Raw genomic sequence first — 11670 nt, forward strand, 5'->3', positions numbered from 1 at the left:
CCAAGTGTGTGAGGCAAAGGATCCCTTGCCTTCCCTCAAGAGTTAATGCGAACAGTAATGGGCCTGGTCCATCCTGCAGGTGTTACTAATTGGTCTCTTGGACTACACAGTTCTGTTTTTCTTTTGGTGAATATTTTGTGTGTGTGTGCATGCACCTGGAAGCCAAGGTTGACTTCTGGTGACCCCTAGTGGGGCTTCAACGTTTCAGAGAGGTGGCTTGCTATTGCCTGCCTCTGCATCCTGGCCCTGATATTCCTTGGAGGTCTCCCATCCAAGTCCTTGCCAGGTTGAGCCCTGCTTGGCTTCCGAGATCTGATGAGATTGGGCTTGCCTGGGCTATTCAGGTCAGGGTAGGCTTGCCAAGTCCCCCCAGGGGACGGGGAAACCCCTGCCCCAGAGGCCCATTCCCTGCCGCCAGCAGATCGGACCCCGGGGGGAGCCCCACCCCGACGTGCGCATCACCTGGAAGTGACACGACCACGCCGGGCACTCTGGGGGGCGGGGCCACGGTCATCCGAGGGAAAACTCTATGGTTTTCCCTCGGATGGTCGTGGCCCCGCCCCCAGCGTGCCCGGTGTTGTCATGTCACTTCCGGGTGGCGTGCGTGTAGCACACTCGTGCACTCCAGCCACCAGCCAGGAGTCCTCTGCAGCGACGCAATCCCAGACTTGGCAACCCTAGGTCAGGGTGACCTACACAGTTCTTACCATCTTCAAGGCCAGAGATGGAAGTGTGGTGTTTAGCTTCTCAGGAGAACCTGCGGTCTGTGTGATGGGAGGGGGAGAACAGGGAGTGATGAGGTAATCTTCTAGAGGCTTCTCCTGAAAACGTGTCCTGATTGGATGTCATACTCACCTGAAGATGCTGGGCCCAAATACTATAACTGAGCTAAGGCCCTGATGAAGAGAGACTAGCTGGGATCTTGATGGATTAAATGCCTGAACTATGACCTGCTTGAATTGCAACTGCTAGCAAGGTAGAGAATGCCTGAACGGTGGCCTTTGACTCTTGAATTTAAGGTTCGTGCCATCTAACACAAGTTTTAGAAAGTGTTAGGTAGTTAAGCTGGTTTTCTTGTTTTATTGCTGCCTAGTTATAGAGTAACGTGTTGGCTATAGAATAAATTTTTCATATTGATAGAAATTGAAATAAACTTTTAAAATATTTTTTAAAATTAAACAACGGTCTGGTTACTTGTGTGCAACTGCCCTGGAGCCTGGAACTCCTTGACAAAGTGTCTGGAGAGAAAGAACAGCTCTGCTGCTGTGGCTGCTGCTGCCACCTTCACCCATCACCCCTTCCCAGCAGCCTCTCCCCATGAGCTCACCCGACTGCTGCTTCCCTTGACTTTCTGCTTCCTCAGCCTGTTGTGTGAGGTCTGAACAAAGCTGGCCTCAGTGACAGGCTCCCTTCTGCCGGCTGACAATGGGATACTCTTTCTTCTTCTCCCATGTGACTGCCTTGGCAGCTTGAAGACTGAGGGCTCCTCAAGGCTTTGACTTTGCTTCTGTGTTTGCCCAAAGTCTGCACAAAGTCTGCAAACTGTTGCAATGTAACTCCCTAAAAGCAGCCAGAACCTGCGTTCCTAAGGGCTGCTTTTGATATTAAACTAGCTGTGGGAACCTGTCTCCCCGTAAATACAAAGAAGGTGTGGGTGTGTATCATTCATCACGTGTTCAGCACAAAGACATTCCTCATAAGGATTTCAGATTTCCTCCCTGTATTTTTTTTAAAAAGTGTGCACATTGAATCTGTGAAACGCCAGATAAATTTGCCTTGTGGAGAAAAGGCAGATAGACAGAGTGCTAGCCAAGAAGGCAAGGGAGTTTATGGATTTGTAATCCCCTTATGGACTTGTAGTATAATTCGGTGGACAGTATGAACTTTTCATAGAAATGAACCCAACAAGAAAAGAGAAAAATGTATGCAGCAGCAAAAAGAAAACTCTGGTATCTACTTCCTCAAGGATCAAGTAAAGTTTCTCAGTTCTGGTTTTTGTTTTTTTGTTTGGTTAGGAGATTAGACATCAGATCTACAGAAATGTCCAGTACCTTGTATTTTGAATGCCAATGCCTCTCTCTCTGCCATCAGGCCTCATTCATAGGACTGAAGGAGAAGTACAGGTGAATCTATTGTGGAGAAGGGCAGAGTTCCAGGGCTGCATGGCCAGGGATCATACACTCCTGTGCAAGGGTGGAACACATGTAGAATGTTAGGTCCTAAAGATCCTGTCACCAGCTCTACCTATGCAACATGCCTGCTGGACTTCCAAGTTACTGCTGCTGTTAATAGTTAAGGAGAGAGAAACGTCTAGTTGTGCCACAACAAGCTTGGAATGAGAGTCTGGTTTGCAGAGTGAACCCTCTTCAAGAGTGTGTCAGCTCAGAGACTTTTAGCAGACTGCATGGCAGAATGAGCCTAGGATAGGAGCTGTGGCTCGCTGGTAGAGCATCTGCTTGGCATGCAGAAGGTCCCATGTTCAGTCCCTGGCATCTCCAGTTAAAAGGAACAGGTAGGAGACGGTGTCAAAGACCTCAGCCTCAGAGCCGCTGCCGGTCTGAGTAGACAATACTGACTTTGATGGACCAAGGGTCTGATTCCATATAATGCAGCTTCATGAGTTCTTCATGTGCCTGTCCGCAACAATGCACAAGCATAGCATGCATCACAGACTGTTTTTTGCAAACTTAACTTTTGATCAGGTTTGCACAAAGCAATTGCACAGATTTATGACAATGGAACTGCAGTAGCACTGACCAAACTGATTTCAAGGCAATGTGAAGTAGGGCCAAAGGCAGCCATGCAGTTAGACAGGCTAAGGGAATTTAAGGCTTTATAGATGCCCTAATGAGATCATGTCAAGTGGTGATGATAAATCTCTGCCTTTGCATAGTGCTGGGCAGTGTGAAGTTAGCTGTGAGCTTTGGGGGAGTCCACTGGGGGCTGTTTGAATCTCCTACTCCCAGAGGTCAACTGAAATAGCCAGGCAGATTGAAGGACAGGGTGAGGTTATATTATACTGCTGAAGTTAATATTATTTTCATAGAGGGCACAGGGTCTCAAACAAACAAGGGACCGTTGGCCAGATGGGGAGACATGTCTGTTTAATCATGTGATCTAGGCCCCCATTAATCACTACAAAGGAGGGTGTCTTCTGAGCAGCTGGCCCTGAGAAGGAGGTTAAAGAGACACGTGTCGGGGCAAAGCACAGGGGAAGAAGGGCGACTTGGGATGACCAGACCTTTTGTCTCAGGGGTCATTTGCCATCTGACTAGAGAGCAGGTGGGGAAAAGGCTGTTTCGTGTACAACGTTCCCTCTTACAGGAGATACCTAGAAGCTGCCTAGAGCTTGGCAGAGATTTGGGGAAAGCAAGATTCAATCAAGGCTATGAAAAGAAAGGGGTGGGGAGCAGACAGTCTCGAGGGATGTGGGAACATCTGGACGATCGTGTTCAGTGAAGTTGCTTCCTTTGTTGACTGGAGAGATCATGAATAAATTTGGGTTAAAAAGTCAAATCCTCCCAATTATGCAAACACCAATATCCTCTTTCAGCCCAAGTTTACAAGAGTGCTTCTCTCAAGTGACAGTCAGCGTGGGAAGATTAAATTGATAACCATGGAGAGGCTCTAGCCTTACGTAGGTGAGAGAGCTCCCTCATAGCTGCCCAAAGTGCAGGGGTGGGGGTTAGGAACATCTTTATTACGATTAGGCACTAGGGCAATCTGTCAAGTTGATCATTACTTTAGTAAAATACATGCCATTGTGGGAGAAGACAAATCTTTGACTGCAGTTTTGTGAGAGAGTTCTGTTGTTGCTGTTGATTTTTAAAGAGCCAGCTTCAGAGAAAGGATTGGGACACATATCATTATTTAAGGCCTCATACACAAGGCAATATTGTATGTGCGTAGAGTGCCATCAAGTCACAGCCGATTTATGGCAACCCCTTGTGAAGTTTTCAAAGCAAGTGATTAAATAGAGGTGGATTGCCATTGCCTCCCTCAGCAAAGTCTTCCTTCGTGGTCTCCCGTCCATGTACTGGCCCCGCTTAGATTCTGAGATCTGATGAGATTGGGCTGTACTATACCATTCTACAACCCCAAGGCAATATTGCCTATTGATACTATTAAGGAAGAGCATCAGTGGTGTCTTCCCCAGGGGGGACAAGGCTTGTGTGGTTCCCCTTTGTTGTTCTGACTGCCAGTATAGCACAGTGGCAATGGAGCTTCCACATGGCAGGTTTCCCGACAGTTTCCCTGCCCCAGTCCCCTGAAAGTCACAGTCCCCCTCCCTCCAAAACACCAGGGTATTTTCAGTTCTTTTCCAATCACACACACACACACACTGTTGGGTATTACAAGTTGAAAACACTCAGTATATCTGGGGTTAAATGTTTGTTTATGTTACTCACAGGAAGTCACATGTTTCTCATGTAACCAATGTTCTTTAGATATAGAAAGCCCGGGAATTTTCTCCCTGATCTAGGAATTGGATTGGGACTAAAGTGTCAAGGTGTATTACCATTTTATGGCTTCTCTTCCCGTCTTTGTTTGGTGTTCTGAAGAACAATAAGAGCAGCCATACTCTCTCTCTTCTAGTTTTGTCTTTGTAGAGTAAGGATGTAGCCGATTATGCTCTGTTGTTATTTTCATCCCAGTTACCCTTCCCATGCTAGAATTTAGTAAAAACTTTATATTTTAATCACACATGGACTCTCAGTCTGAATTATTTTACTCTGGCTCTGCTGGACTATATTATCTCTGCTAAATACCATTTTTTCAATATTTCACTATCACCCAACATCTATCATCCAAAGATAATGTTAGATAATAGAAAAGTAAGACGATTTTTGTTGTTTTAATTTTTTTATAATTTTAGAATTAAGTAACCATAACATTAGACTAAGTATCAGGTTTGTAATTGTATCTGTCTTGGTCACTGAGAAATATGAAATGTTTTGATATGCTTTGTTAACTTCTTTTTTCTCTCTTTTCCCCTGTATTTTTAATTTTTTTGATTTAAAAAAATCCTACAACAAAATTTAATTAAAAATAAAAAACAAGATATGCTTTCTCCTTTACACCTCGGCAACAGAAAAGACTAGAAAAGACTACATCTTTCTGTCACTTGAATTGGGAACCTAATCCACGACTATTTGGCCCTGCAGATAACCTGAACTGAGCAACTTCATACTGATAGCAACTTGGCATTTCAGTGCAGTGTGCTCTTAGGAGGTCTGGCTGTACCAGATCGTAGACACTGTAGGCTTACTGAAAGATACTCAAGGGGACAACAATACTTCCCTTCCTCAAACCTGGAAGTGTGAGCAATGAACCCTGCCATTGGAACACTGCTGACAGCCAAGGCTGGTCTACATTAGCAAGAGGCATGCATGTAGAGGAACAGAGTCAAGCATGAGAGGCAGAAAAGTAATGAATGCACAGCTGCCATCCATTGGTCTCTGCATGTCCAAGTTGAGTAGTAAACCCACTCAAGAATATTTCTGAAACAAGCTGACTAGCAAATTGGGTGTGACAAACATAGAGATATCCCAGAATGTGCCTGCTAGCAACCACCAGGTTTCTCTGTTGGTTATCTCCCATGAAGAGATCTCAGGGGGATGAACCAGAGGAAGAAAAGGAGGCCATGCTCCCTTCAGCCACCACAATAAAGGTCTTGACTTGTGCTGTCCTCTGGCTTTGGGTTCAAAGACTCTAAGGGTGCATTCAGATGGGCATTTAAGCCAGTACAGATGCCGGTTAGAATCGGAGTACTTACGTGTGATCACACAGTGAACATCTGCCTTACGTCCCTAACGGTCACAAATACCCTTTAAACCGGTGTATTCTGCTAATAGGTCCCCAAGTGGTGGTATCCTGAGTGCTCCAGTTCCAACCGCATTATCCCCGTCTGATTGCTCTCCGCCGGTGTAGAGCCACTTCTGTTCGGAAGCCCGAGGCTTCCGCTTTTCGGCCACCTTTTTTTTTTAAGCCTCCTCGATGTGTGCTTGGGCGAAGCTTTCCCATGGCATTTGTAAAACAAACAAACAAAAAGATACTTAGTTTTAGGCTGTGGATGAGTCCGGGACCTCGCGGAGGCCCTTTTCGCTGTAAAAGTTTAAAGGGAAGTCTTCGCTTCAGGGCATGCTTTTCAGGATGGGATGTGTAATGTATTGAAATGATTACATGAATCACCTCATAGGACTCCCATGTTAAGCTTCGAGCCAGACCAGGGCTCCTCTGAACGAACTTCCTATTGGTCGCTTCGTAACAGCGACCAATCAGAACGGTACCATTCCCTAGGAGGGAAAGACTCCCATTGGTCTTTATTCTAGCAATCTCATTGGTTGTTATTTGTAAATAGGCGTGGCTACATTAGCCCGGTTATGTTTAAAAGGAGCATAAGCTCCCACTGTTTTCTGTTCTGGTTTCTTACTGAGTTAGTGCTTGCTCGTTACTTCCAATAAAGCTGAATCACTTGCTGAATCACTGTACGAGTCCTTTGTTAGCGCGATCTAACAATTGGCGACGAGGATGGGATGTTAGAGCAGGTAGGCAGCCCTGCGGACATCCACACTTCGGACTCGGAAGAAAGCGGGCAGAGCACAGCAGCCGATCCGGCGGAGGCGCCACCAGCTCCGGTGCCCAAGTCTCCCACGATGGCTGGAAGCCAGAAGTTCGAGTGCTTCGAACCCTCCTCAGAAGACTGGGACTCCTACCTGTCCAGGTTCGAGTTCCATCTGGAGACACACGACATTACAGACGAGGCCAAGAAACGGGCGTGCCTCCTGAGTTCCTGCGGGAAGGGGACCTTCGACATAGCCAGGTCGTTGGTGGCCCCAACTGATATAAAGACTGTCACCTACGCTGACATCACGGAGAAGCTTAAGGCTCACTATTCTCCACAACCGTCGGAGATCGCCTGCCGGCACGCTTTTTACAAGCGGAACCAGGCCGGAGGCGAGACCATCGCAGATTTCGTGGCGGCCCTTCGCAAAGCCGCACGGCCATGTAATTTCCACAACGTGGAGGAAGCCCTCAGAGACCGTCTCGTCTGCGGTCTCAAAGATGAAAGGCTGCAACAGAGGCTGTTCGCCCGCACCACCCTGACCTGGGCAGTGGCCTACGAAGAGGCCGTGGCCGCGGAAGCAGCGGAGAAGTCCACGAAGGAGGTCCGCCAGCGGGTGGCAGAGCCCAGTATACACGCTCAACGAGACAGCGAGGGCGAAGACGCGGATGATGACGTCAACGCGGTTCGAGGCAAGCGGACCCCAGCGAAGACTACCAACGTCAAGCCTTGCTCCGGTTGTGGCGGGAAACACCAGCGCGACTCCTGTTGGGCTCGTGATGTCGACTGCAGAGCGTGTGGGCGGCGTGGTCATCTGGCCAGAGTCTGCAGATCAGCAAAGAAGGATCCCTCAACTAACAACCGGTCAGCGCAGAGGGGCACTCCAGTCAGCACCCAAGGCAAGACCCGTTCCTCAGCATCGGAAGCAAGCTGCCAGTTGACGGCGACCTTGTCGAGCGCATCGGCCGTAAATCGCACCAGCAGCCAGGGCAAGATCACCGTGACTCCACTCCTCGACGGCCGACCCTGTACAATGGAGGTGGACTCAGGATCGTCCGTGACGGTGATTTCTGCCGCGTCCTGGCGCCAGTTGTTCCCGAACCGAAGCCGGCGGCGGCTCCAGCCTGCGGGAACCAGAGTGTCCGACTTCCAGGGCAACCGAATTCCCTTGGCCGGACGGGACTCTGTTACTGTTGAGTATAAGGGGAAATGTGTTAAACTGTCATTCCTGATTGCAGAGGGAGACCGGGTTAACCTGCTAGGGTTAGATTGGTTTGAGCCATTGGGCATTGGTATTTCTGGGATTAACAGGATGTCTGAAAATAAATGGGGCATGCTGTACGACCTGTTCCCTGATGTATTTGCCGAAGGGTTGGGGAGGTACAAGGGCCCCCCGGTTGCGTTTGACTTAGATCCGTCAGTCAAACCTATTAGGTTGAAGTATCGGAAAGTACCTGTGTCTCTCAAACATAAGGTGGAAAAAGAGATTGACAAACTAGTTGAGCAAGGGGTTTTAGAGCCAGTACCATACAGCAAATGGGAGACCCCGATCGTAACCCCTGTCAAATCAGATGGGTCCATACGACTATGCGCCGATTACAAATGTACGATTAACAAGGCGCTGCAGCAACATTCGTACCCGGTCCCGGTAATAAGCCACATTTTGGCTTCCCTGGGGGGTGGCAAGATTTTCGCCAAATTTGACCTGGCCCAGGCATACCAGCAGTTGCCTGTCACCCCGGAGGCTGCCGAGGCCCAAACAATTGTAACCCACCAAGGGGCTTTTAAAGTGAACAGGCTGCAATTCGGGGTCAACGTAGCACCTGGGATTTTTCAGGGCCTCATGGAACGTCTACTAAGGGGGGTACCTGGCACAGTGCCCTATTTTGACGACGTGCTGATTGCGGGCGGGTCTGAACAGGAACTACTGGACCGGGTTAAAGAGGTCCTCAGGCGTTTTCAAAATGCCGGTCTCAGAGTTAAGCGCTCAAAATGCACGCTCGGGGTGGAAAGTGTGGACTTCCTGGGGTTTCGCATTGACGCAGAGGGAGTCCACCCCACGGATGAGAAGGTATCTGCAATCCAAAACGCCCCCAGGCCGGTGAGTAAGAAGGAGCTCCAATCCTTTTTAGGACTCCTGAATTTTTATCATGCGTTTTTACCGCATAAGGCATCAGTGGCGGCCCCTTTGCACGCGCTTTTGCACAAGGAGGCAAAATGGAAGTGGGGGCAGGCCGAGGAAAAGGCTTTTGTGGGAGTCAAGGAGCTGCTGACATCTAATGCCGTACTCACGCATTATGATGAACACAAGCTCCTGGTGTTAGCTGCTGACGCTTCACCTTTTGGAGTAGGCGCAGTTTTAAGCCATCTGATGCCTGATGGGAGCGAAGCGCCTATCGCTTTTTATTCTAGATCACTATCTGCGGCAGAGCGGAACTATGCCCAGATAGACAAGGAGGGTCTGGCGTTGGTAGCGGCTGTCAAAAAGTTCCATGATTTTATTTTTGGCAGACGATTTTTGCTGGTCACTGACCACAAGCCGCTACTGGGGATTTTTGCGCCCGATAAGCAATTGCCAAACATCATGTCCCCACGCATGCTTAGATGGGCGATATTTTTGCAGGCTTATGATTTTGACTTAGAGCACCGGCCTGGGAAAGCGATTGGGCATGCGGATGCCCTCAGCCGGTGCCCGGTGCCGGACATTGGCGCAGACCCTGCCCCCGCCTGTGAGGTCTTGGCAATTGAGGAGCTTCCTCGACCCCCGGTATCATCCAGGGACATTGCAGCACACACGGCCAAGGATAGCGTGCTGTCCCGAGTATTAAACTGGGTTTGGAGGGGGTGGCCGGTTGGAAGCGTTGAACCGGAGTTCGGCCCTTACAAAAGCCGTCAAAATGAACTATCCATTTCTAAGGGCTGTGTATTATGGGGGAACAGGGTGGTGGTTCCTGACAAACTCAGGACGAGAGTGTTAGAGTCGCTGCACGAGGGTCACCCCGGTATGGTACACACCAAAGCGTTGGCCAGAGGGTATGTCTGGTGGCCGGGGCTGGACAAAGAGATCGAAGAATGGGTACGAGGGTGTCCCAAATGCCAGCAAGTCAGACCCGATCCCCCACAAGCTACACCCCAAGGCTGGGAGTCATCTGGTAAACCCTGGGCCAGATTGCATATAGATTTTGCTGGCCCTCTCCAAGGGCAAATGTTCCTAATTGTGGTGGACGCTATGTCCAAATGGCTGGAGGTCGTGCATATGAAATCGACCACATCACTTGCTGTGATCCATGCGCTCCGCCGACTTTTTGCCACCCACGGGTTGCCTGACGTCATCGTCAGTGACAACGGGCCTCAATTTGTGTCTGAGGAATTTAGGCTCTTCCTCACGAGTAATGGCATACGCCAAATGACTTCGGCCCCTTTCCATCCGGCATCTAATGGCCAAGCCGAACGGATGGTCAGGACGGCCAAAGAGGCCCTGGGTAAAATGGACGAAGGGGACTGGAGCCAGAGGCTGGGCTCCTTTCTTTTGCTGCAGCACACCACCCCCTGTAGTGCTACAGGCCGTAGTCCGGCCGAATTGTTAATGGGGCGGAGACTCACGACCCGTTTGAACCGAATGCACCCAGACCTCACTGAAGAGCAATCCGAGCGTACCACGGCGCAACCGAAGGTGCGCATGTTTGAAAAAGGGGACAAGGTTTTCGCACGAAATTATGCAAACGGGCACTTATGGCTTCCTGGGGTTATATCCGACTCTGTGGGTACTCGAATGTATGTGGTGCAGTTAGCTGACGGTCGAATATGGCGGCGCCACATAGATCAGTTAAGGAGACGTTGGGCTAGGGACAGCGCTGACTCTCCGACGGCTGAATCCCCTGATGTCGAGTGGACACCCCCAGAGCAGGCGGTGAGTACCGAAAGGCCCGGTACTGTCCCCGAGTCAGGGCAGAACCCTGTGTGCGGGGCTGAAATCCCAGTCGAGTCTGTGCCTGATCCAGGCTGTAGTGAACCCCACTCTGACCCACAACCTTGTCTGCCCATGGAGCCTGCACCGCTCCGCAGGTCCCAGCGTTCGCGGCAAATGCCGACTTATCTGAAGGACTATGAGTGTAAATACTGTTGGAATAACTGATGTACAAAGGTTGATTGCATGTATGTAAATAATAAAACAATTGGGATGATGGCTTAACTTAGGGGGGAGGAATTGTAATGTATTGAAATGATTACATGAATCACCTCATAGGACTCCCATGTTAAGCTTCGAGCCAGACCAGGGCTCCTCTGAACGAACTTCCTATTGGTCGCTTCGTAACAGCGACCAATCAGAACGGTACCATTCCCTAGGAGGGAAAGACTCCCATTGGTCTTTATTCTAGCAATCTCATTGGTTGTTATTTGTAAATAGGCGTGGCTACATTAGCCCGGTTATGTTTAAAAGGAGCATAAGCTCCCACTGTTTTCTGTTCTGGTTTCTTACTGAGTTAGTGCTTGCTCGTTACTTCCAATAAAGCTGAATCACTTGCTGAATCACTGTACGAGTCCTTTGTTAGCGCGATCTAACAGGATGTGCAGCACCTGTGCGAAGATCTCAACTCTGGATGGCTGCCTATGCGCATGTGCAAAATGTTAAAAAAAACCCCGCTGACGCGCGCTGCTGCACGTCGTGTGAATGGGCATATCGCGATGTGCTGCGCAGTCAGGAGGTGAGTGTGATCGCGTTTCTTCCAGATCAAACTGCTCCGGTTCCAACCAGAGCAGTTTATGCCAGCTTAAATGGCCCGTCTGAACGCACCCTTAAAGTTTTAAATTGAAATCATTTGTGCATACTGCAGTTTTTCTTGTATTCCTCTCCCTACTAGCAAAGAATGTGGTGCCATTATAGACACAAAGATTAAAAGGTGAGTTTTTTTAAAAAATGCTATAAGCATATTCTGTGTTCACATTCTGTTATCTTAAGCTGCTGTTTTGGGAGATGCCCCCAATGCAATGAACACATGCACAGCTCTTTGTTTTAGTTAGGACATGCACTTCCCCAAGAGGCAGGGAAAAAAACATTTTTGAAATCCTTCCCTTCACAACAGAGGATCAGTCGCACATTCCAA

General features: G+C 49.0%; 1 protein-coding gene across 1 annotated transcript; it reads left to right on the top strand.

The window, feature by feature from the left end:
- Positions 1-8030: 8030 nt before the first annotated feature.
- LOC107122210 (uncharacterized protein K02A2.6-like) lies at positions 8031-11463 on the top strand (the record flags this gene model as incomplete). Its single annotated transcript, XM_015425236.1, has 3 exons — positions 8031-9215; positions 9366-10022; positions 11428-11463. Coding segments are annotated over 3 exons (1878 nt in total), but the record flags the coding sequence as incomplete, so codon positions are not given.
- Between the last annotated feature and the right edge of the window lie 207 nt (positions 11464-11670).

The sequence above is a fragment of the Gekko japonicus genome, unplaced genomic scaffold, assembly GCF_001447785.1.
Source record: "Gekko japonicus isolate JY-2015 unplaced genomic scaffold, Gekko_japonicus_V1.1 scaffold2, whole genome shotgun sequence".
Classification (NCBI taxonomy): domain Eukaryota; kingdom Metazoa; phylum Chordata; class Lepidosauria; order Squamata; family Gekkonidae; genus Gekko; species Gekko japonicus.